The sequence below is a fragment of the Mytilus trossulus genome, chromosome 2 (genome assembly GCF_036588685.1).
Source record: "Mytilus trossulus isolate FHL-02 chromosome 2, PNRI_Mtr1.1.1.hap1, whole genome shotgun sequence".
Classification (NCBI taxonomy): Eukaryota; Metazoa; Mollusca; class Bivalvia; order Mytilida; family Mytilidae; genus Mytilus; species Mytilus trossulus.
Genome location: NC_086374.1, coordinates 44,487,122 through 44,510,548, shown reverse-complemented (window position 1 = coordinate 44,510,548; position 23,427 = coordinate 44,487,122). Strand labels below are relative to the sequence as shown.

The 23,427-nt window shown below is 32.7% G+C and overlaps 1 protein-coding gene across 1 annotated transcript; it reads right to left on the bottom strand.

Moving 5' to 3' along the window:
- Positions 1–153: 153 nt before the first annotated feature.
- LOC134707331 (uncharacterized) lies at positions 154–5,753 on the bottom strand. Its single transcript, XM_063567002.1, has 2 exons — positions 5,637–5,753; positions 154–2,088 (listed from the first exon to the last, which is right to left on the bottom strand). The coding sequence occupies exon 2, from the start codon at positions 2,074–2,076 to the stop codon at positions 232–234; it is 1,845 nt and encodes a 614-aa protein (XP_063423072.1). The 5' UTR covers positions 2,077–2,088; positions 5,637–5,753; the 3' UTR covers positions 154–231.
- Between the last annotated feature and the right edge of the window lie 17,674 nt (positions 5,754–23,427).

Here is a 23,427-nt window from a genome sequence, read left to right as displayed (position 1 = left end):
TTGTTTTTTGTCACGGATCTATGAGTTTTGAACAGCGGTATACTACTGTTGCCTTTATAACGTTCAATAATTATAAAGAATATGGTCGCTCAAAGCTAGCATAACAGACTGATATGAAAGAAAATCCGATTATTTATAACCAATAATGATAAATGATAATGAACAGAACCCGATTTTTATTTAATTAACACACACGACGTACATACCAAACACTTTAAACACAATATGCAATTATATCCTACTTTTGACTATACTTAAACATTTATTTGCCAATGTTAAATAGTACTCAGTTTCACTGATGTGATATCGTTCTCTTATAGTTAGTTCTATGTCTCGTAAAGCGACAACTTTGCCACTACTATCTCCTAGATGATGTAAGCAAAGGAATTGTAAAACGTTCATGTACACAACTGGTGGAAACATTATTACTCTAGAAATCCTTTCCTTAATTAACGGTGCTAATTCCCTCGGTAATAAGTTATAAGGTTCAATCATTATGACTTCACAAAGAATGAAATGTTTGCACGCCAAAAACAAGCCTAATGTCTGCTTAAGGTCTTGAAAACTACTTTGTACAACAATATCATTGTTTAAACTGCCAGTGATCAATATATTATCTCCAGTGCACTTAGACAGACTGTAGTTCAGTATTTTAATGCATTCCCTGTACCGGCCACATTTATAAAACAATGATGCTAACAGTGCCCATGCCTCAACGGAAGAGGAATATACACCCGTTTTGAAATATCGTAACATAATCTGGTATTGTTTATAAGAAGATTTATTTCTTTCCCTTAAGTTAAGAACATCTGGTATTAATTGCAATGCAGTGATTGATAACAGATGTGTAGCTATATTCTTTTCTGGTTGATTTGCCATACGAATAAGTATTTGTTTAAATGATATAGACGATTGAACGCTTGGAAAAAACATATATGTATACTTCAGGCATGTCAATGAAGATACTCTCAGATTAGATGAAAATGAGTTTTTATGTGCTTTTCTATAATTTTCAAAAGTCGCTGAACGAAAAATATAATTCCACGGTGAATGGTAAATTTTACACAGCGTTTCAAGTAATGCATTTTGATGTTCGAATAAAAATCTACCTTCAAACAGATTGTTATCAGGGATAAAGTAATGAAGACATGTTTCATATTCTACACAGTAAATTAATCGCTGTAAACAACTCATGAAACATTTAAAGAACATTTCAGGTCTCCATTGGTGAGCAGCCGATTCTTCGCATAGCCAAAACATTATTGTTTTAAGAAAATACGAGCAAATGAGGTCATCATGTTTATACCTGATAATATCTTTCAAAAGAATTTTCATTAACGCATAACACAATAACTGGGTATGCGAAAATGAAAATATCAGCTGTCTTTCTGCAACAGAAAACGATATGCGCCATTCCAGATCTTCACAAACTGAACCCTTGCATCCAACAGGAAGGAATAAAACACCATATTGTACAATAGATTGAGTCAATGCGTAATCAGGCCATGTACAAGATCTGCTTATCCATGGTGTGGCAGGTCCTATCCATTTTTTGCTCCGGAAACAGTGTGTAACGTCATATGATTCATCACTTGGAGATACACTGGGTCCATGTATTTTGATATGAACATTTGTTTGAACGTTCTGTTGACTTTGTAAAAAGGATTCCAGAAAAAGTTTACTAGAGACAAATAGAGATCGTTCAACAGTTTCATACCGTTTATTTCTGAGCGATACATATGCATCTGATGGATTTACAGCCCTTAACTTTGTAAATCCAGGTTTTGTGTCAGTGGTTTCCATTAAAAGTGTAACCCCATGTGAGAGGTCTGCATCATGTATAGACTCGTACACACCCACATTCTTACAGACAAACATTTGATCGTAATCGCTTCCAATAAGATCGAGTCCTTCCGCCTTACTTCCACTGCTTATACACTTGGAGTTTGCACTCTCCATCACATTATCCAAAGCGATAAATATTCTTCTTCTCGTCTTTACAACTTCCTCTGAACCAACAATATCAGCTACGTAATGGTAAAACTGGATTGAGAGTTCTGTGTCCTCAAGGTTCATCTTGTTCTTATTCTAGAATGTAATTCAATGACTGATTTAGATGTAGTACAAAAATTGTGTCTAATCAAAACATTTTGTTATTCTATATATAGTTACAAACAATTAAAGCAGAAATTACTGGATGACATGGGTGAGAAAAATTGTGTGTGCTGTTAAGGTGTTTCGAGTGGATTTTGCATTAGCAGTAAACAATTGGTCTTAAATGAAATGTTGAAATTTTGAGAGTAGTATGTAATTTACGTGAATGACTTTAATTGAAACTATGTGTTATTTTATATTGACGGCTTTATTTTCAAAACAACAACAACAGAATTTATGTTTAGTGCAAATTTTTTCAACTTTGCCAAATAAGGAGAGTTAACCCAGATAGCAGGTGAGATAACTCCGATAAAGTAATTTTATAATGAAAAGTTTTTTCTCCGACGCAGTTAGTTTGTGCCCTTTGAACTGAAGGACGCTTAACTATGGCAACAGAATACGCATGCTCGAAAATCCTTTTTGTGATTGGACAAAATGCTGTCATAGTGGGTGATTTGGTTGTGTTTGAAAAAACGTCTCGTTAATTATATCGTGATGGAAAGCAAGTGAAAGACTATAAATATCTATATATAGATCTTACAAAGATTTATATTTTTTAAATTATTGTTTATCCAATAGCTCTTTGCAGCCATGACAGCTGTTTTTTTGGGACAATTATATAACTTTTAATGTAAAATTTGTTCTACGAACGTACATGAATTTTAGAACGCACCTAAGCATGTGAGATTTCCGCGGGGTTTTGGTCTTCTTCTTCTTTAAATTAGAAAAATATCAACTGATTGATGATTACTTTCAGGCGCATACCTGGTTTAACAATATTGTTAATGATTAAAAATATATTTCAATTTTTATATGATACAAATGTATATGTAAGTAATATTTTTCAATTTTTATTTTTCATTTTTGGTATAAGATAAAAACAAGATACATATTAAACATGAAGGTGTTTGTAAGTGTCAAGGAGCATCTCTCTAGTGAGTTTCTCCTTGAAGCACTCAGTAGTGCATGCTATTGGTTCGGGTAATTTGATCCAGTCTTTTATAGTTTGTCAGAACAATGAAAATTTGTAACTGTCTTTGCTGCATCGATTTTGTCGGTATGTTTGTTCGTGGCTAGACCTGGTGTTTGATTGGCTTTTAAGTAGTATGTCAGTATGTGGTATGGCAATTTTGTTGTTTATTATTCTATGGAACATAATAAATCTGCTTTTGAGTCTCCTTTCTTGTAATGATGGCCAATGAAGTGTGTTAATCATGTTTGTTACACTTCCATAATATTTGTAGTTTGAGCATACATATCTTGCTGCACGTCTTTGGACTTTTTCTTTAGAGTTAATGTTCTCTGTTGTGTAAGGGTCACAGACAGTGCAGCAGTATTCAAGTTTTGGTCTAATAAGGGCTTGGTATGCTCGGTCTTTGATGGTTACTGAGTTTATTTTTAAGTTTCTTCTGATGAATCCAAGGGTTTGCTTTAGATGTCATGTTCTGAATGTGTTTGTTCCATTTTAAATTAGATGAAATAGCTATACCTAGATATTTTGCATTTTCAACTGACTCAAGAATAATAATGGTGAATGTAAACAGAAAGATACGAGGACCGAGAATACTGAACACAAACAGAGAAAACGTTATTTTTAAAAATGGTAAAACACTTATTTAAATATAATCGGAATATTCACAAAACAATTTGTAACGTTCTTTTGTTGGTAATTCATTGATTTTTAGATAGTTAGAGTATTGTTGTTCACAAGATGAAAGTTTGTAGTTACATTCAGATGGTGATTTAATTAAAGAGGTCCTGCATCAATAAGTCATTGTGCTTCTGAAGGTTATCGAAATGATAGTTTTAAACATATACTCAAATTTAAATACGTCGGATATCTTTTTTAAAGATAGTTCTTCATACCTATTTTAATACGTAGTTCAGTGACCATAATTTTTTTATATTTTTTTGGGGTTATCTGAAAGCATGTTATTGGAGCTATATTTTTAAAATTATATGGTGTAGTTTTCTTTTTATCACACAATATTTGATTTTCCCTGCATTATCAATACAAAAGCTGGCAGTTTTGCACAACCTGTATCGTTAAAAAAGAGTCTGGTGACCCATATGAGAATGAACAATTTTGTAAACGATCAACTGTAGTATATTGAAATGCGAAGAGGTTTTTGAATTGCGATATAATTGTAAAATATGAGCGGTTATATTTTTCTTTTGTAAAAAAAAATTAGCAAGAAACCTGAAATAGGTGAAATTTAACTTAAGCTAGAATATGTCCAATTTATGTTTTAAAGGGAGGTAATCAAATTAAGTAAATGGGGAAGATTTTATATTAGATAATGCTCGAAGTTAGAGTATATTCATTTTTACAATAAATTCGTTTTTGTATGAACGGGATATAAAAAAGAAGATGTTGTATGATTGCAAATGAGACAACTGTCCACAAGAGACCAAAATAACACAGACATTAACAACTAAAGGTCAACGTACGACCTTCAATAATGAGCAAAGCCCATACCGCATAGTGAGCTATAAAAGGCCCCGATATGACACTGTTAAACATTTCAAACGAAAAAACTAACGGCCTTATTGATATAAAAAAAATATTTTAACGAAAAACAAATGTGTTACACATAAACAAACGACAACCACTGAACTACAAGCTCCTGACTTTGGACAGGCACATACATAAATAATGTGGCGGGGTTAAACATGATAGCGGGATCCCAACCATTCTCCTAACCTGGGACAGTGGTATAACTGTACAACATAAAAACGAACTATAAAAATCAGTTGAAAAAGGCTTAACTCATCAGATGGACAAAAATACAAATGGACGCGGCCGGTGACTTGTACATCCCAACAACAAAAGGACACAAGAAAGTCAACATTAATGTAAAAGAGAGGTGAATCATTTGACTGACTCATTCGACCCACCAAAAAAATCATTCGTATACCTGTAAAAGAAATGTTATTATAGATTATCAATCTATAATAGGAAATGAACTAGACCTAGAAAAATCAATTGCACGAGTTCGCTTTTTATTTATATCTATATTTATATTTATATCGCTGATATGACCACATAAGGTATTCGGAGGTCTCTCCTTCTATACTTAATACGATGGTGTCTAGACTAATATCAACACAACACGAAGCTAGTTCATATGATCGAGTACATGCCCTGAAAATTGTTCTTTTTGAATTTTTAGAATTTGGATACATGTTTTGCATTGTTATCTATCAAATATGATAATTTAAGTCCCATAGGTGAACATGAAATTGACAGCTAGTCCGCCCTAAACCTGTTTTTGAGATCATCAAGTCAGAAATTGTTTACATGTACATTCGGACGTTTAAAGGGCTTGTACAATGTCAACGACTTTGGCATGTACATAGTTTGACGCATATGTATAACTTAAATAAAACATAATTCAGTTAAAAAACCAAAAACATACACAAATAAAATAATAATTTGAGATATCACTGAAAACAGATATCAGTCAGTAACATTAATTTACCTGATTATTCTTTCCTTCATAAATCCTTCATTTGACTAAATTACAAAGCAATATATATATGTTTTCAATGGGTTTTTCCTACTACTCTCGGTTTTCATTTCACGTATTTAAAGTATGTCTAAATACTGTATAAACGCGGATTTTTAAACTTGATACTATTGCTATTTAAATCATATGATCATGACAAGTATCTATATATAAAATAAAATGGTACAATGACCGTTTTAATAAGATGCATGTCTTAATCGTAATAAAAAAAATTAAAAAAATATTTGAATGATGTGTAATTCAGACCCACTTCCTGAACTTTTTTTTATCTAGGAAAGCTGAACCGTTAACTTTTGAATGCATAAAATACGCTAAAGCATGAAAGCTGCATGACCAAAAACTTGACCTAAACAAATTGACATTAATAGTTTTCGTATTTTTTCCTGAATGTTTTGAAATCAAACCTTTTACACTGTTTAAATATTGGTTTCTACCTATCTTGTATTTATAGTTTAAAAGCGCCTTGGACGCATTAAATTATTAAACGTGTTGTTTTCAATTTTTCACCACTGGGTTGATACCTCTGCTGCTGGACTATTAGTCCCCTAGGGTATCATCAGCTCAGTAGTCAGTACTTCTGTACTGACAAGATTTCAGAAACCTTTCGAAAATTGTGTGTTTATCAATTTTGAAATTATTAAAAAAACTAAGGTTTCAACTCCCTCATGCAAAGTTGACTTTAGATGAATTTTACTATTTATTTTAGTTATTTTTGACATATATTTCTTCGACGGTTTGGTACTTATACATCCTCAGATTTCAAATGTTTGGCTAAGAGCGCTCCTAATGAAGGTAAATCGAGAAAAGCGCTTCGGAAGCATTAAATTATCAAACGAAGTGTTGTTTTTAATTTTCTAAACAGTATTTTATTCAAACAGATTGAATTGTCTTTGGCAAGAGGCAAAGCCTATGTGAGTACTCTTCATAGAGAGAACACATCGTGTGTTTAACAAATAGTGGGTGAAATCATAACATAATTGATCTTTACGTAGTAGTTTATCCAATTAAAAGCACAAGTCACTTCGGAAACTGCATGAAGTTAAATGACATCATCATTGAAAAGTTAAAAAAAACCAACATAAATCATGTTTGAAAGGCAGTCTTCATTATGTTTTGATTTACATAATTTTGGCGGCGAAAATGATGTAACTAAATATAATGTGAACAAATATTTATTTGGGAGATTTGAAACCAATCACGTATACATATGGACGGCCTTTTATAAGGATGTCTGATATCGGATCGATTGGACTGGAGAACACATGGTTGATGGAAGCTTCTGACATTATCGATTAATTTTCAAATATTTTCTCTTGCGAAAAATACGTTATATATAAATACTTCTGCTTATTCATGCTTGACTTGAATAGTTTTCTAATGATGCTCATTAAATTGATGGATAAGTATTTTTTCCATGAACAAAACTCTGCAAATGGAATCTTGAAGGTTTTTATAAAGCACTGCTTCCATCTTTTGACGATGAGCATTGACTGCTTCAATTCCAAACTTGCACGAGGAGACAACAAGCGTAAAAGAAGAGGGACGGAAGATACCAAAGGGACAGTCAAACTCATTAATCTAAAACAAACTGACAACACCATGGCTAAATATGAAAGAGACAAACAGAAAAACAATAGTAGTACACATGACATAACATAGAAAACTAAAGAATAAACATTTAACCTTAGTCTTTTTATCTTTCATAAATATTCAGGAAAGATCATGGTCGTGTTTCTAAATCTAACGAAAACATGACTTCAACTTTACTATTAAGAATACAGATATAAGAATATGTGATGTGAGTGCCAATGAGATCTCTCTATCTAAATCACAGTTTGTAAAAATAACCATTATAGTTTATAGTTCAATACGGAGCTGTGGCTCAATAGATTCCTTGGCTCAGTAATCGATTATCAGGTGCATCATGACAAGAATTGATTGTCCTTTGAGTTTCCCCTGCTGCTGTGTATAAAATCAATATTTAAAATTCACAAAAGGGAATTCGAAACGATATCTTTTGCCGTGTAGCTTGGATTTCACTAATCTCAGTTTTTACAGTTTGCTGTGTGTGAATGAAGAGGTTTTAAAAGCACACTTAACTGTTTCTGTGTTGTACTTTATTTCGATCTGTTATGTGACAGAGGAAGTCAACAAAGTCATTAATAATTGGAATATTCAGTTAAAGTACAGTATCTGCAAAGGATCAAATTTTGAAATTATAAATGCTTCTTAAAATTAAATGATTGTTGTTTTGCTACAATATGATGTGTAAATCATCAGAAAAAATGAACAATTGCAGTCACAATTAATTCCAATCTTAATTTAAGTTATCAATTGTATCAGTTCTGAAGTTTATAAAACCATTCAAGATCTTTATCATTACTTGGAACTTTTTGTTTAAACAGAATTGTGTTTGTGTCGCGAGACTTGGGTACCCTTAAAAGAGGGACGAAACATATTAGAGTGAGGTTCAAACTCATAGAAAGAAAATAAACCGACAACATCATGGCTAAAAATAAAAAGACAAACAGACAAATAGACAAATAATAGTTCAGAAGACACAACATAAAAACTGATTACTAAGCAACACGAACCCCAACAAAAACTAGTAGTGATCTCATGTGCTCCGAAAAGGTAAGCACATTCTGCTCCACATGTGGCACCCGTCGTGTTGCTTATATTATTACAAATTCGGTAAATAGTCTAATAAAGGTCAGCCAACTCGGGAAGGCGTCCGTAAAATTTACGAAGAGATGATCTCAACTTCACATTGTGGAACTCTTGGGTTCAAAGCTTTCTTATGAGTAGCTATCCTCTATCAAGGAAATCATGATAGGAAATACAAGCCCGGGAATATCGTATCAAATGGGATATATATACTCCGTATCCAGGTGCTGCTGGAATGTTGCTACATAGAAATGGTAACTTCACAATTAAGATGCTGAAATCATCTCTTTTGTCGTAAAGTTTTGTTTTCAAACGACCCTCATCGTCAATTTCTAGATGTCAGTCAAGATATGAGGCAGACTTAGCTGTATATGTAGTATCCTTTATCTCTAATTCGAAACGATATATTCGTTCAACATAAACACCAAATTTTGTATTATTTAGTTAGAGAACTTCATCTTTATAGTGGAACGTAAGATTAAAGGGTAATGCTAACTTCTTATCTTTCTTCATAAGAAGTTCCTGTATGAAGTCAGCCTCATAATAATAAAGAAAGAGTTGGAAAGAAGAGGGAAACAATTGGTTCCCATTTGAATTCTGACAGTCTGTTGAAAAACACGTCTTCCAAACTTAACAAATATGTTGTCAATCAAGAAATCAAGCATCTTGATATTGTCAGTTTCAGAAAAAAAAATTGTTTGAATCAGAGTGATTCTTAACAAAGTAGCCTACGTTTTTATCCCTTCCAAAGTCAAAATACTTGTTTCTAAGTTCGTCATATTTTTTAATGAAACAAAGTAATACCAACTCTCACAATTGGTCTTTTAGTTTGGACTTGGGAATACTTGTGTAAAGTGTAGAAAAGACAAATGTTTTAATAATAATGAAACATGAGAGAGCCTTAGATTGTATGTACTCAAAAAGATCTTTGGAATTTTTTAGTAACCATATTTGATGTACGCCACCTCTAGTTACACAATAACTTTGGAACCCGGCTTTGATTACTGCCTGTTATAACGTTAAGGTCACAAATATGTGGTATGCAGTTTTGGGCGTTTTGCATTTCCGTTAATTTTTAAAAGTCTCAATACTACGTTTCCGCAAAATTAAAGTATACGTTTCCGCAATTTGTATTTTTTACTTTTCCAGAAATTTACCTGGTAAATTATTATTGAAATGTTAATAGCCGATGCTCCATCTGACGATAAATGCATGAAGTTTGCATATTACATTTTGGACCTTTTATGGCTTGCAATTCGAGATTTCCACCAACCATGCATTTGGGCATCAACTCATGACACCGAGGACAAGAGAACAACGAATGATGCCGAGTCTTTTCATACCCACCTGAACGAACAGTTTTTCTCTAGCCATCACGTGTTGGCTACAAATATTCTGCCACAACTGACTTATGAACTCATATCAAGATATTTTATAAATAAAAACTTTTCAAATTCGTTCAGGCAAAGTTGACCTAAAACTCTTGTCATGTGACTTCTTTGAATCATATTTTGAATACTTGAGACGGCAATCCACTTTTGGTCTTAAGATATGTTAACTTATGACTCTTGTTGCTGGTTAACTTGCGCGATTTGTTTTTCATTTTATATTTTGTTTTATATTTTTTTATGTTATATATTGATGGTATTACAGTCGCAGTATCTAAATTCCAGCGTACAAAATCATCTATTTTGAAATAACCAAGAAGAGGACGATTTCGGGCGACCATGGCTAGCCTATGTGACATCACTAAAGACAAAATCGATGGGAACTATATCAACAAACCAGATTACACGTTTCTTTTTTAAAGGCACTATGTATGCGCACAAAGCGTCCTTTTTATGCAGACATTGCTTAATCCGTATGTGATACATCTTTTTGGAATTTGCGGGTTTTAATACCCTTCTGTTTTGATTTGAGCTCTACTGATGAGTCGTGGATGTGCGATTTCATGTTGAATACCAATTGATTGCTTTGTGCTCTTTCTTTGGTCGGTTTTTTGTCTCTTTCACACATTCTTCTTTTCATTTTCGATTTTATTGTGTTACAAAATTCACGTCTGTTAACGGAACTATACTAGTACCCTTGGTGAGCCCCCCTAATTTATAAAGGATTAAGAATGTGCTTTTAAATATTTTTTTTGTACAGGAGTTTTACAATTTTATCAAATAAATACAAATAATAAGTGTGGTTAAAACATTGTTTTGTGATAATCTTAAAAATTTACGTTGAATAGAATTTGTTAATCCCTTTGATTTTTCAGCATATGATTACATATTTACTTTTTGATTTGAATGGTATAAGTGTGTTTTTAAACATTTGAGGAGGTAAATACATTATTTTGTTCGAATCAAAATGTCCTGAAAGGTTATGCCTTTGACGGGCGCTTTGTCATTGTAACAATGTTATAAACAAGCAAAGAAAGGAATAAAGTTAACATCAAAATGATTAATCAAACAGACAACAAATATAAATATTAACATACTTTAGGAGGATTTATGAAATTCCAAAAAGCCAAAATTTAAAACTGATACTTTTAGTCAGAAGAGCATTAGTTAAGGAACAAAATAACCTAGAAATATTGATAGCTCCTTTTCGAGATATACGTTTTTTTAAACAGGTGGGGGAAAACTGAAAAAAATCAAACGTCTGCTTAAATTTTGGCAAAAGACCCTTTATGAGCTATGACGTCTGATATAAAAAGATAAATGGGTGTTGTGGTTCAACATTTTTGCATAAAAAAACCAAGGAATCCGAACATTTGACAAAAATTCAAAAACCTCACCTAAGTACATCCTTAAATATATCTAAAAATAAACAATGCAAGTTAACATGAAAATTGCAATAATGTGCAAGTTTCAACATAAAGGAGCTTGTAATTAAAGATTTTTTACAGTGATGATAGGTTATTCGATTAAGACGAAGGATTACTGTTATAGTACAGCAGCAATTATTACGTGAATATCAGAAATAAATATGAATATATATCTGGCCCTTATTTGTCCGACACATTTGGTAATGTTTAGATTTTACACGTGTATGTTTAAATATTAACATATAGGCCTATAATTATTTTTAAGTTTTACATGTTTGATTTCTATTGAAATTGTTTTACCTATGAATTCATCTTCTTTTTTAAAGGTAGAAAAGTGTGACGTACTTATTTATAACGTAGAGTAGACATAATGATTGAGTGTGATTTGTATTTGCTTAACGACAAGTTGTAATGTTATATTCATAATAACGATAAAAAATAGATGAAGTGATAACAGTATATATAATTTGATCAGAGTATTTGAATAGAAACATTATACACTTTAAGACATGAATGCAATTATTTCTTCTTACATGGTGTGTTAGTTAAGGAGATCAATAGTTTAAACTTCTGTTCTGGTCTTGTACAATTTTCTTTTTTGAGGTCGTATTTGTCAATATAACATTTCTTATTTCAAACGAACGATCCCTTTCATAAATTTTGTTAAAAATTTTTTGCATATATATCTCCGTCTGCGATGCTATCAAGTCAGGTAGTTGATTTCAAATGTGGAAAAATTGTATTTTGAAGCAACTATGTAAACACTGTTTACGCTGAAATACCTTTTTTAGATATGCAACAGAATATTCTAAAAGAAACCATTTAATTTTAAAAAATGTTAGTTAACAAAAAAATATCATAAAAGTACAGCTTCATATAAACGATTCCAAAATATATGTTCAAAATTGTCATTTTCCATTAGAAGATCACTATCATATGCCTCTAGGCACGTAACTTTGTTCCAAATCCGTAAAAGAGATTTAGAAATACTTTAAGCTGGAATATTTTGGACTAAAATAACAATCAACATATTACGACTTTCTTGAAACATTTGCATTCGAGCCATATCAAGTTCGAATTCACACCAAGAACTTTCCAGAAATTTTTCACTTATCACTAAAATAACTTTTCGACTTTGGCAGACAGCTTCAACAATATTATCCGCTATTAAGGTGCCAGCTAAAAAATCACGATGATGGAGACACAAAGATTGTTCCTTTTCTTTTTCGAGAAAAGTACTTAGTGGACCACACACCCATTTGTAGTCTGCATTGTGATACGCCACAAACGCGCTATATCTATACTCCTTTGACTCACCCTCCAATTTAGAATAATGGCGGTATTTTCGGCGAATAGTTAGATACCAATATTGAAGAGTTATCCTGTATTTGTAGGCTATACCACTAGCTATAATTATAATTATTAATAAAACTGATAATAACACAGAGAAAATCAGCCATACTTTGGAAACACACATTTTTTTTTATGTCATTCAAATTTTGGAATGCAAATGCTGTTGTTTTAAAGCTGCCGTCAAAGTATCTGCATGAGTAGTTTCCCCCATTGTCTAGCGTCACATTTGTAAAATGAAGCCATGCTATAAAATGCAAAGAATCACAGTTGCATTCAAACATATTGCCTTGTAACAGCAGTTTAAGTTTATTCATTGATTTGATGTTCAACACATCTAATTCTTTTGTTGTTCCTCTCTCTAAATATCTAATTCTATTATCTGAGAAATCAATGTAATTCAAGTTTGAAAATTTTGAAAACTTCATATTAATCTCTGTTAGAATATTACTCGCCAAAACTAACTTCAATAACGATTTGTACTGAGATTTGAACAATAAAGGATTTAAATATTTAAATTGGTTTGCTGAAAAGTCAATTTGTTGAAGTTCAATAAGTCCTTTCAAAATTTTTCCATCCTTGTCCTCTAGTAAACCACGACCTAAATTTGCGCTTCGACTTTCTAGAACTTTAAGTTTTTTAAATGACTGAAAAAAAGATAAATCAATTAACGAACAATTGAATCCAGATATTTTTAATAACTCAAGGTGGTCAATTCCACGTAAACGTCCAGTGCAACTTGTGAATGGAGTCCAGTTTAAATCTAATACTCTTAATTTACGTCCATGTGTTAAGTTAATATTTGCAAGATGTGAGGCTTTTAAAACTAAACGTTCGGCAACAATTTCTTCTAAATTAGGCGGTAATGGAAAAGTGTAAATAGTATTTCCCCTTTTGAAGACTTTTGACACATCGTTTTCTGGGAACATCAAAAACTTGGATGTCTTAGGGGATATGTTACGACTGAGCGATCCGACATTCCAAGGACTAAGTAGGTCCTGTTGTGATACATCAATTGTTTTTAAACCAGTCAGCTGGAATAATTCAAGCGCTGAACCTGTATCGCCATGTATGCTATTCCGCGAAAGATCTAAATGTTCTAAACAATGCTTGTATTTTATGGAAGAAATCGAACCTGATCTGATAACGCTAATTTGATTTTTTGCTAGTATTAAGCTTTTTACACAAATTTGACCCATAATTGTGAAATGTTGAGTTGTTAAGATGTCAGGTCCAGTACGAGCTCTATAATTGTAAGACAAATCAATTTCGCTCATATTCCTGTCTTTCAGTGGTATAAGAATGGGTATCAAATCCGATAAACGTATAAATGAATTATAAGACAATTTCAATACATTTAGTGATTTAAAAGGAGCAAGTGTCCCATATTCAACTTTCCTAATTACACAAGAGATTTCAATGTCTTCGATAGGTAAATTATTAAACACTAAAAATGTTTCATTTGTTAGATGCGTTATGAAGCATGGCTGAAAATGCAACATCCTAAGGTTTTTTAAATATTTAAAACCATCACGAAAACGCCCATTTCGAATTCCATTGATACTAAGACTCCGTAGGTTAGAGAGAAAACTTAAGGATTTATCGGGATATTCTCCAGAGAATGTATTATCGGATAACTGTAAATTTAGTAAATTAGGAGTACTGTTGAACACGCACATAGGTAACGACCCAACATCCAAAAAGTTCGACCTGAGATCAAGAGTTTCAACGTTCTCAAGGCCTTTAAAGGCATTCACATCAATGTATCTTAATCTTGATGTGTGAATGATCAATGTTCGAAGTTTAGTCAATCGCATGAATGTTTCATTATGTAGCAAAGCGATATTGTTGCTTGATAAATCTAATATTGTTGTGTTGGTTGGTATATGTCTAGGAACAGTGTGGAAATCCATGTTTGAACAGTCACATGTGACCACTTTTTCGGAATATGTTACAGTACAATGTTTGGAATAACAACATGTTAAACAAACATTCCATATATACAGTACACAAATGCACTTCACTGAATTATCAATATTCATTTTGGTATCTTACAAATAAATTATAATCTATTTAAAATTTTAGTATTGAGGCTTACATCTCAACACATACTTATTTAATGACAAAGAGACTAACATTGGATTTTAAACTGAATATTCCTGTGTCGCTAATGTTAGAATTATTAAATCACAAGTCGAATTTAAAAATTCATGGCCTTATTTAGAAATTGTATACACTTGTTCATCTGTGCGGAAACTAACAACGACAAAATTGAAAACGACATTCAAACCTATGATTGCGTAAGATAAAAACCGCAATTTTTATACGTGTGCATGTAAAACAAATTTCGTTGTAGAAGGGTCTAAAACAGCATATATATATGTACACAGTCATGTATCAACATCATTGCTGGTGATCTGATGGATAAATCTGTTGTAGAGTTGTCACTGACTCAGACGTACTTTTAAATATAATAATTTTCTGTGACTGTATCTTGCATTAATTTGTAGGATCCTTTACTATAGATAATTGAGATGATCTGTAACAATAACATCTCCATGCCTTATAAATCATGTACTGTACGCCGCTAGATTAAAAACGGACGAGAAAAGGTAACACACGGCCACCGAAAGCTTTATTATTGTGAAGCCAAGGTGGTCTAGCGGGACGGCTACAGTGCAGGCGATTTGGTGTCACGATATCTCAGTAGCTGGGTTCGAATCCCGGCGAGGGAAGAACAAACATTTGCATATTTATTATTGTTATGTTTTGTTAATTTAAGTATTAAGTACTAAACGTAGTTGATTGATTTTGCAATTTTAAATTTAACTATCGTTTATATTCAATCATTGTATCAGTTTTATTATTGCAAGAGAAATAGGTTTGTCATGCCATCAAACCAAGTCAAACCCAGCATTTGTTCTTAAAATGCCCTGTACATAGTCAGGAATATGGCAGGTTTTTTTTTTATCAAATAGTCCGTTTATATACGTGTTAAAATGTGTTTCTATTGCACTTCGGTGTTCCTTGTGTTCCTTTGTTTTTAGTTTTATAGTTGACGTGTTTCCGTCGGTTTTGTTTTGTAACCCGGATTTTTTCTTTGAGTCGATTTATGACTTTTGAACAACGGTATACTACTGTTGCCTTTATTATCATTGAAAGAACATACTGTATTCACTAATAAAAAGTAAATTTGTGTGTGTGTCATCACGCGTTGACGTCGTTTGTCGTTGTGTTAAAGTGTTTTATATTCATATTCATTTTCTTTCAGAATAAATGATAGGCAACTGCTATTTGTCCTGCTAGCCGGATGAATAGTGCGGGGATTTTTTATATACTATTGTGGCTATTTTGCCCATGTAATCGATTTAATAGTTATTAAGTATTGCAAAAGTTTACTTAAAAAGGAATTCATAATTTACAAAAAAAATAAACAGAAATCACACAAAAAAAATCCCCATAAAACAAAATATAACATCGTAAAGGTATAGTTAGGGGAAATAAGGACATGCATATAGTTAGGTAGTTAGTAAGTATACGTAGGAACCATAGCTGTTTTCCATTAACTATTACAACTTGAAATAAAGGATAAAACATATACAGTTAAGTCTGTATCATTTCGTGACTTACATCTAGCAATTGACAAATTTGGTCGATTGAAAAAAAAAAAAGATGATTTCATCTTCACAATTGTAATCCTTCCATTTCTATGTAGCAACATTTCATCAACGCCTGCGTACGGCATAAATATGTCTCCCTGATGTTACGATGTTCCTGGGCTTGTATTTCCTATCATAATTTACCCCTGATTTTGAGTTGATGCTCACATGGAAGTTATCAAACCAAGGTTTCCAAATGATGATGTTGAAATCATCCATTCATCTATTGTATGGCCGCCATCATGAATTGATTTGCCGTTAAAGAATATACGTTTCCCAGATGATATAGGATTTGTTTCTAATGTTTTACTACCATCCCGTTTCCTTTTCACGAATGTGACCAATCGACTTAAGCTAGTTACCGTGTTTGTACTAACATGAGCAACACGACCGATGACACATTTGGAGCAAGATGTACTTACCCTTGCGTAGCACCTAAGATCATCCCTAGTTTTTGGTGGGATTCGTGTTGCTTACTGTTAAGTTGTATATGTTGTGTTTGTGTTCTTTTGGTTGTCCGTTTGTCTTTTGTTTGTCCGTTTGTCTTTGTTTTTGTCCTGTTTTACCATGACGTGGTCAGTTAATTTTCAATTTATGAGTTTGAATCTCCCTCTGGTATCTTTCGACCCTCTTTTACAAGAGACATTGCTTTAACACATGTCCATTTTAGCATTATTTGGCCATTTGTATACCTTAATTAAATGTTGACACCTTATTGTACGGGTTTTCGTCTTTTGATATTTTTGTTTGTAGGATATAATCACATTTTATTTGTCATTTATGAACTCTGATCTAGAGAAAGGTAAAGAAACATACAAAATGTCTCAAATGTATATTTAAAGACATGAGACGCCTGTTTAATGCACTAGTGAAATACGAGGAGCTTTGTAAATCAACCTTAAGTTCCACCATACTTAACTGTTCACTAAGATATTGATACCACTGCAAATTGATATTCAACCAACTTGCTAGCAATATGGAAACAGTGTTAGTAAATGAAATAAACACAAAACGGGTCTGTTTGCTCTGTGAGAATAATGTATGCTCCTTTATAATTTTTTCTTCGCTGAAAATCTTGCAAAGCCAAACCTTTAACACTTTGTAGAAATTTCTGAATTTCCGAAAAATAACAATTAAGTAAATATTATATAGTGTTGTGAAAATTTACCAGGTTTTTATTTGCAGATTCTGCTATACAATTTTAACATTTCAATTTTCACCGTCTGCTTTATTTTCGTGTGTTTAATGCTGGCACTCTCATTGGAGGCACCAAATATACCAAAATAAAACTACAACCAAAATAACCCAATTTACGGTAGTCATAAACGATATTCCCGTGCTTGCATTTCCTATCATGATTTTCTTGATAGAGGGTTACTGCTCACAAGGAAGCTATTAAACCAAGAGTTCCAAATGGTGAAGTTGAAATCATTTTTCGTAAATTTTACGGACGCCATCACGAGTTGGTTGACCGTTATGGAATAACCGTTTCACAAATGATATCGGATATGTCCCTTACGTCGTAACTACAATCCCCTTCCCTTTCATGAATTTGACCTACCGAATTAGACTATTTACCGGATTTGTAATCACATAAGCAACACGACGGGTTCCGCATGTGGAGCAGGATCTGCTTACCCTTCCGGAGCACCTGAGATCACCCCTAGTTTTTGATGGGGTCAGTGTTGTTTATTCTTTAGTTTTCTATGTTGTGTCATGTGTACTATTGTTTTTCTGTTTGTCTTTTTTCATTTTTAGCCATGGCGTTGTCAGTTTGTTTTAGATTTACGAGTTTGACTGTCCCTTTGGTATCTTTCGTCCCTCTTTTGTTGACATTTGAAGGTTAAACGATAATGTACAAAAATGTAACATGACTATTGCTTGAACATTGTTCAGCGCCTTATGTTTAACTTAGGAAAAGACCACAGCTTAAAATAAAAAACCATGGAAAATAAAAATACAACACAGCTTATAAGAAAGTACCATGGAAAAATATAAAAAAAATCAGGATAAAATTGAGAATGGAAATGGGGAACATGTCTGTTCTTTGTTCGTCTTGTATGAATTTTAATTTTTCTACTTTCTTTTATATATTTCAAAGTTGAGTATGACGTCCATTGTCACTGAACTAGAATATATATTTGTGTTTAGGGGCCAGCTGAAGCACGCCTCCGGGTTAGGAATTTTCTCGCTGCATTAAAGAACCATGGGTGGACTTCGGCTGGCATCTGCTCTTTGGTCGGTTTGTTGCCTCTTTAACACCTCCCCCATTTCAATTCTCAATTTCATTCGTTAGCCATTTAGCTGAAAGCCGATTTTTTTTGTGCTTGGAAAGAATGATAATATGAAATATTGGATGTGAAATACCTGAACGTATAATTATATAAGATGTCTGCATGTTGATTTATATTTAAAAGTGACGGCCTTGTACCGATGATAAAATTTGGTAAATGTTTTGTCTAGTTTGTGATATTGAAAACCCTGGTGTAATATTTGTTTAGTAATACAAAGAGGATGCATGTAAATATAAAGTAAAACATACATAAGCGTAGCTAGCTTACCTAATTGTACTTTTCTTAATAAATGCAAAATTTGGATCAATGATAAAACAACTCTTTTGTGTTTCTATGTGTTTTTCCAGCCGGGCTACTTTCGGTTTTCAGTTAATGTATTCCATTATACTGTATAAAAAACTGGTATTGAAACTCGACGTTATTGACATATAAATCATATTATTGACAGGTACATTTATCTAGAAATGGTATAATAAGAGTCGAAATTAATTTAATGTCTTTAGCGCAATACATTTAAAAAAAATCAGTTTCGAAAAGTTTTGTACGTCCAAAGCCGTTTGTTTTTGTTAACCTTCATCATGAATGTTCAGTTTATATCTTTTGAAAGATAGACAAGTGTAAGTACGCTGACACTTCTAGAGTTACAGGACCTAAATACTTAAATAACAAAATGTTCTAAGGCATATAAAGCCGTGTTCACATTGACCTAAATTCGGTGTTGTGTTAGTGTAACTCACACGAAAACTAAACACAATTGCGTTCCCATTGATAAAACTCAATGTTACATGTAGTTTAAATCATGTTTTATCTACACACAGTCGATAGTCAATGTAGGCCTTGTGTAGGTTAAGTGTACACAAAACTAGGCATTTAGGACATAGTTTTACCGTGTATATATTTAAGGAGGAAACTATTTTTGATAATTATTAGTAAAGTTCTTTACAAAATTGTTGTCTAAATTTTACAGATTTTTTTTGGTAAAAAAAATTAACGTACTTTATTAAACCCTGATCAAGACTCAAAGCAGCACCATTGACGAACCCATATAAAGACATCAAGCAATTGATTTTCGGGGGGGGGGGGGGGGGCTATTATAGTTAAGTATAAAATATTAAGGCAAGTGAGTGGGTGTGGTAAGCTATGTTTTGGAAACAAAAAAAGTTTCCAGTTTTTGGCCCTGAAAAAATTGTTTGTATCAACCTCAGCTGCAACTATATATAATGCTAAAATTGATTTCGACTTGTCACCAAAATTTGTCCGGGAAAAAATCAATAGCCAACGCACCCTACCGCTCCCCCCCCCCCCCCCCCCCCCCCGCTCTCCCTCCCCAAAAATTGAAAAATAGTTGCTGCCTTATTCATTTGAAAAGGTCTTCCCGAATCGACTTGACGTACACAGAAATATTCGCCACTGGTCTTTACTCAAACAACGATTCACGCATTAATGCATGACTAAAAAGTGTGAAGTAAATGATATGTGTGTCTAGTATCTCAGATCCGTTAAATAACATTTAAAATAAATAAAAAAACGTTACCCTATTCTTTTACCAAATACTCCTTGGAGAAGAAATACCATTTGAAACAAACAGAAAAGATAAAAATGTAGTGATCCCTAATATCTCAATCATTTTTTCTGCTGTAAGCACGCTGCTGCAGCTTACGTTTTCTAATGCGTAATCGAGACATCTCTAGTATATTCAAACTACTGCAAATTATAAAAATGGCTTTCATAAAGTAGCAACCAATTAACTTAAAAAAGGAGGAGGGTTATTTTTTTTTATCTGAGTCAGATTTTTTTCGCGAGTACGTTTTTATTCCTTTTATTTTCGATGCTGGTGATCAAATACTTTTTTTTCAATATTTAACACTATAATGTATGGGGAAACTCTTGATTCAGAATATTTTTATAACGTCTGTATGACCATTTTTTTTTTTTTATCAAATTGGGGATCGGAATATTTCCATTCCCACCCCTCACCCCCCTTTTGAAGTCAAATGGTTGTTCCCTTACCGCTAGAAAAATTGTCCAAAAATTTTGAATTCAGTTCTACGAAATGAACATTTAAATGACATATAGTTTACAAGTGGGAACAAATCTTATGTACAGGTAGCTAAACAAGGTGTATAGATGTGAAAAAATGTAATGTGAAACCAGTGTACACTACACTAAACTAATTGTAAACATGTTTACTCTACACGGCGTTTGGTGTGAACACGGCCTAAGATCAACCTATCCTGTGGGAGTTTTCACATTACATTTTTGACAACTGCATTTATGAACAAGAACTCTAAGAAAGGTAAATTGTTTCAAATCATATTCGTTCCAAAGCACTGATTGTTAATTAATGATAAAATCGAGATCAAATTTTCTACAAGCAATTATATTGCCCTAGTGCTTGTAAATGAAATAAACATACATCTTGTGAATAAGCCTTACGAAAGAAAAATGCACATTAATAGTTTTCTTTTTCGCCGAAAATGTTGTAATTCCAAACCTTTTATACTGTGGAGAAACTTCTGAATACCTTTGTCTATGATGAAATATCATCAAAAATGTGGTGCATACTTAAAAACCCTCGCAGTGGGTTATTTCAAAATGTGTACCACATTTTTTTATACTATTTTGAATAGACAGAAAACATATTACATTCCTTCCTTATAATTTAATTCTAACTTCCATTTTAAACCGGAAAAGTTCCTGAAAAAACTTTGATGGAGTCACGGTAACAAGACAAAATTATTGTTATGAGCTGATATACTAAACACTGTATAGTATGTCATTGCTTACGTTATAATTCTCAGCTTTAAGTTACTTGACCTGCTGTTGAGGTCATAAAGTCATAACTTGTTTACTTTCAGAGGACTTCTCTTGAACTGAATTTTAATGTGTGAATTGTTATGCGTTTACTTTTCTACATTGGCTAATGGTACAGGGGAGGGTTAAGATCTCATAAACATGTTTAATCCCGCCGCATTTTTGCGCCTGTCCCAAGTCAGAAGCCTCTGGCCTTTGTAAGTCATGTATTATTTTTAACTTTAGTTTCTTGTGTAAAATTTAGAGTTTAGTATGGCGTTCATTATTACTGAACTAGTATATATATTTATTTAGGGGCCAGCTGAAGGACGCCTCTAGGAATTTTTCGCTGCATTGAAAACCTATTGGTGACCTTCTGCTTTTGTCTGTTTTATAGTTGGGTTGTTATCTATTTGACACATTACCCATTTCCATTCACAATTGTATTAAAAGAACTTGTACAATGAATAAAATTGAGAATGGAAATGTGTCAAAGAGACAACAAGCAAACCAAAGAGCAAAAACAGCTGACCGTCACCAATAGGTCTTCAACACAGCGATAAATTCAGCACCCGGACGGTGCTTCAGCTGGTCCCGAAACACAAATGTGTTCTAGTACAGTGATTCTAGTCCTGGACGTCATACTAAATTCCAAAACATATTAATAAACTAAATCAAAAAATTTACAAGACTAACAAAGGCCAAAAGGCTCTTGATTTGGGATAGGCGCAAACATGTGGAGGGGTAAAACATGTTTTGTGAGATCGAAATCCTTCCCTTATACCTCTAACCAATTTAGCAAAAAACACACATCAATAATCACCGTTAAACCCAGTTCAAAAGAAGTCCGAGTCGAATGTCAGAACGGGTAACACGAGATACTAAACAAAATGATAATGGTATATAAATTAACATAGCACTACTAGAAGTTACTGATATGCCAGCTCCAAACCTCAACATAATTGATTGAAAAAGATTATGTCTTCATCATATGCAAATAAAGCACAATTCATCCCGTTAGAGGTTAAGTATCAGACCTTCATAAAAAAAAAAAAGGGAGAAGACCATAACCCTAATCATGCCATCAACTGGTGTAAGAATATATGTGATTTTCCCTTTAATGTCCTAATCAATATTAAAAGCAAAATATGCCATTTTTAATTATCTGACAACAGTATTGTTATTATATCCCTTCTTGATGACGTTTAAAGGTTTGGTTAGCTTTTTATGTGAATTCCGACATTGTTGTAAAGAATATTCCCATAAAAGATTGGATGTGAAATACCTAAACGTATTAGTTGTCTGCATGTTGAAAAATGAATAATGACTTTGGCCTGTTCATCGTTGAATGCCGTTTGATTTATTTAGATACCTTTTTAAATCCTTTATTTGGCTTAATGACAATAAAACACTTTTGTGATGTGAGTGTTTTTTTTCCTTTGGTTTTCAGTTTATGTATGTCTATACATGTACTGTATAAACTCGAATATTTAAACTCGACGTGATTTATATGTGAAATATATTATAATGCCAGGTATATAATTTTAAAATAACATGGTATAGACCCTAGTATTAAAATATATAACGTCTCAGGCGCTATACATTTAAAAACCTTGTTAAATTGTTTATATCCTTATCACTTTTCTGAATTTATTTTCACTAGTCACGCTCAATTTGTTACATTTGAAGCCATAGATGTGTAATTACGCTAAATCATTGGTAGCTACATGTCTAAAATGTATTTGAAACCGAATTTCATCGAAACATATATATGAGTCCTTTGTTTACGTTATTTCACAAGTAAACAGTTCTCAGTGTAAAGTTATTTAAAATGCTGTTGATATGGTCATAATTTGTTACCAATCGAAGATGAAAAGAACTTGCATTTGGTTCAATTTCGTTGGCTCGTCTATGGTTGAATGTTAGGTAAAATATTAAGACAAATAGCAAACAACACGTATCAATAACTTCATGGTGAATATAGCTATCAATATGGTCGTAGTTGTTTTATCTGATTTGTCTCTACCTCATCAAACCATTCTATGTCAATTTACTAATCATTCCGTTATGCTATCCGTGGGTTTTCCTATTTAGTTTTGTGTCGAATTAATTTATGAATATATACTGTTAGAATGGTTTAATTTTTAAATTGTTATTTGGATGGA

Bases quoted from the DNA above. Each gene is read 5' to 3' on its own strand.
- LOC134707331 (XM_063567002.1), bottom strand. From the start codon at position 2,076: ATGAACCTTGAGGACACAGAACTCTCAATCCAGTTTTACCATTACGTA.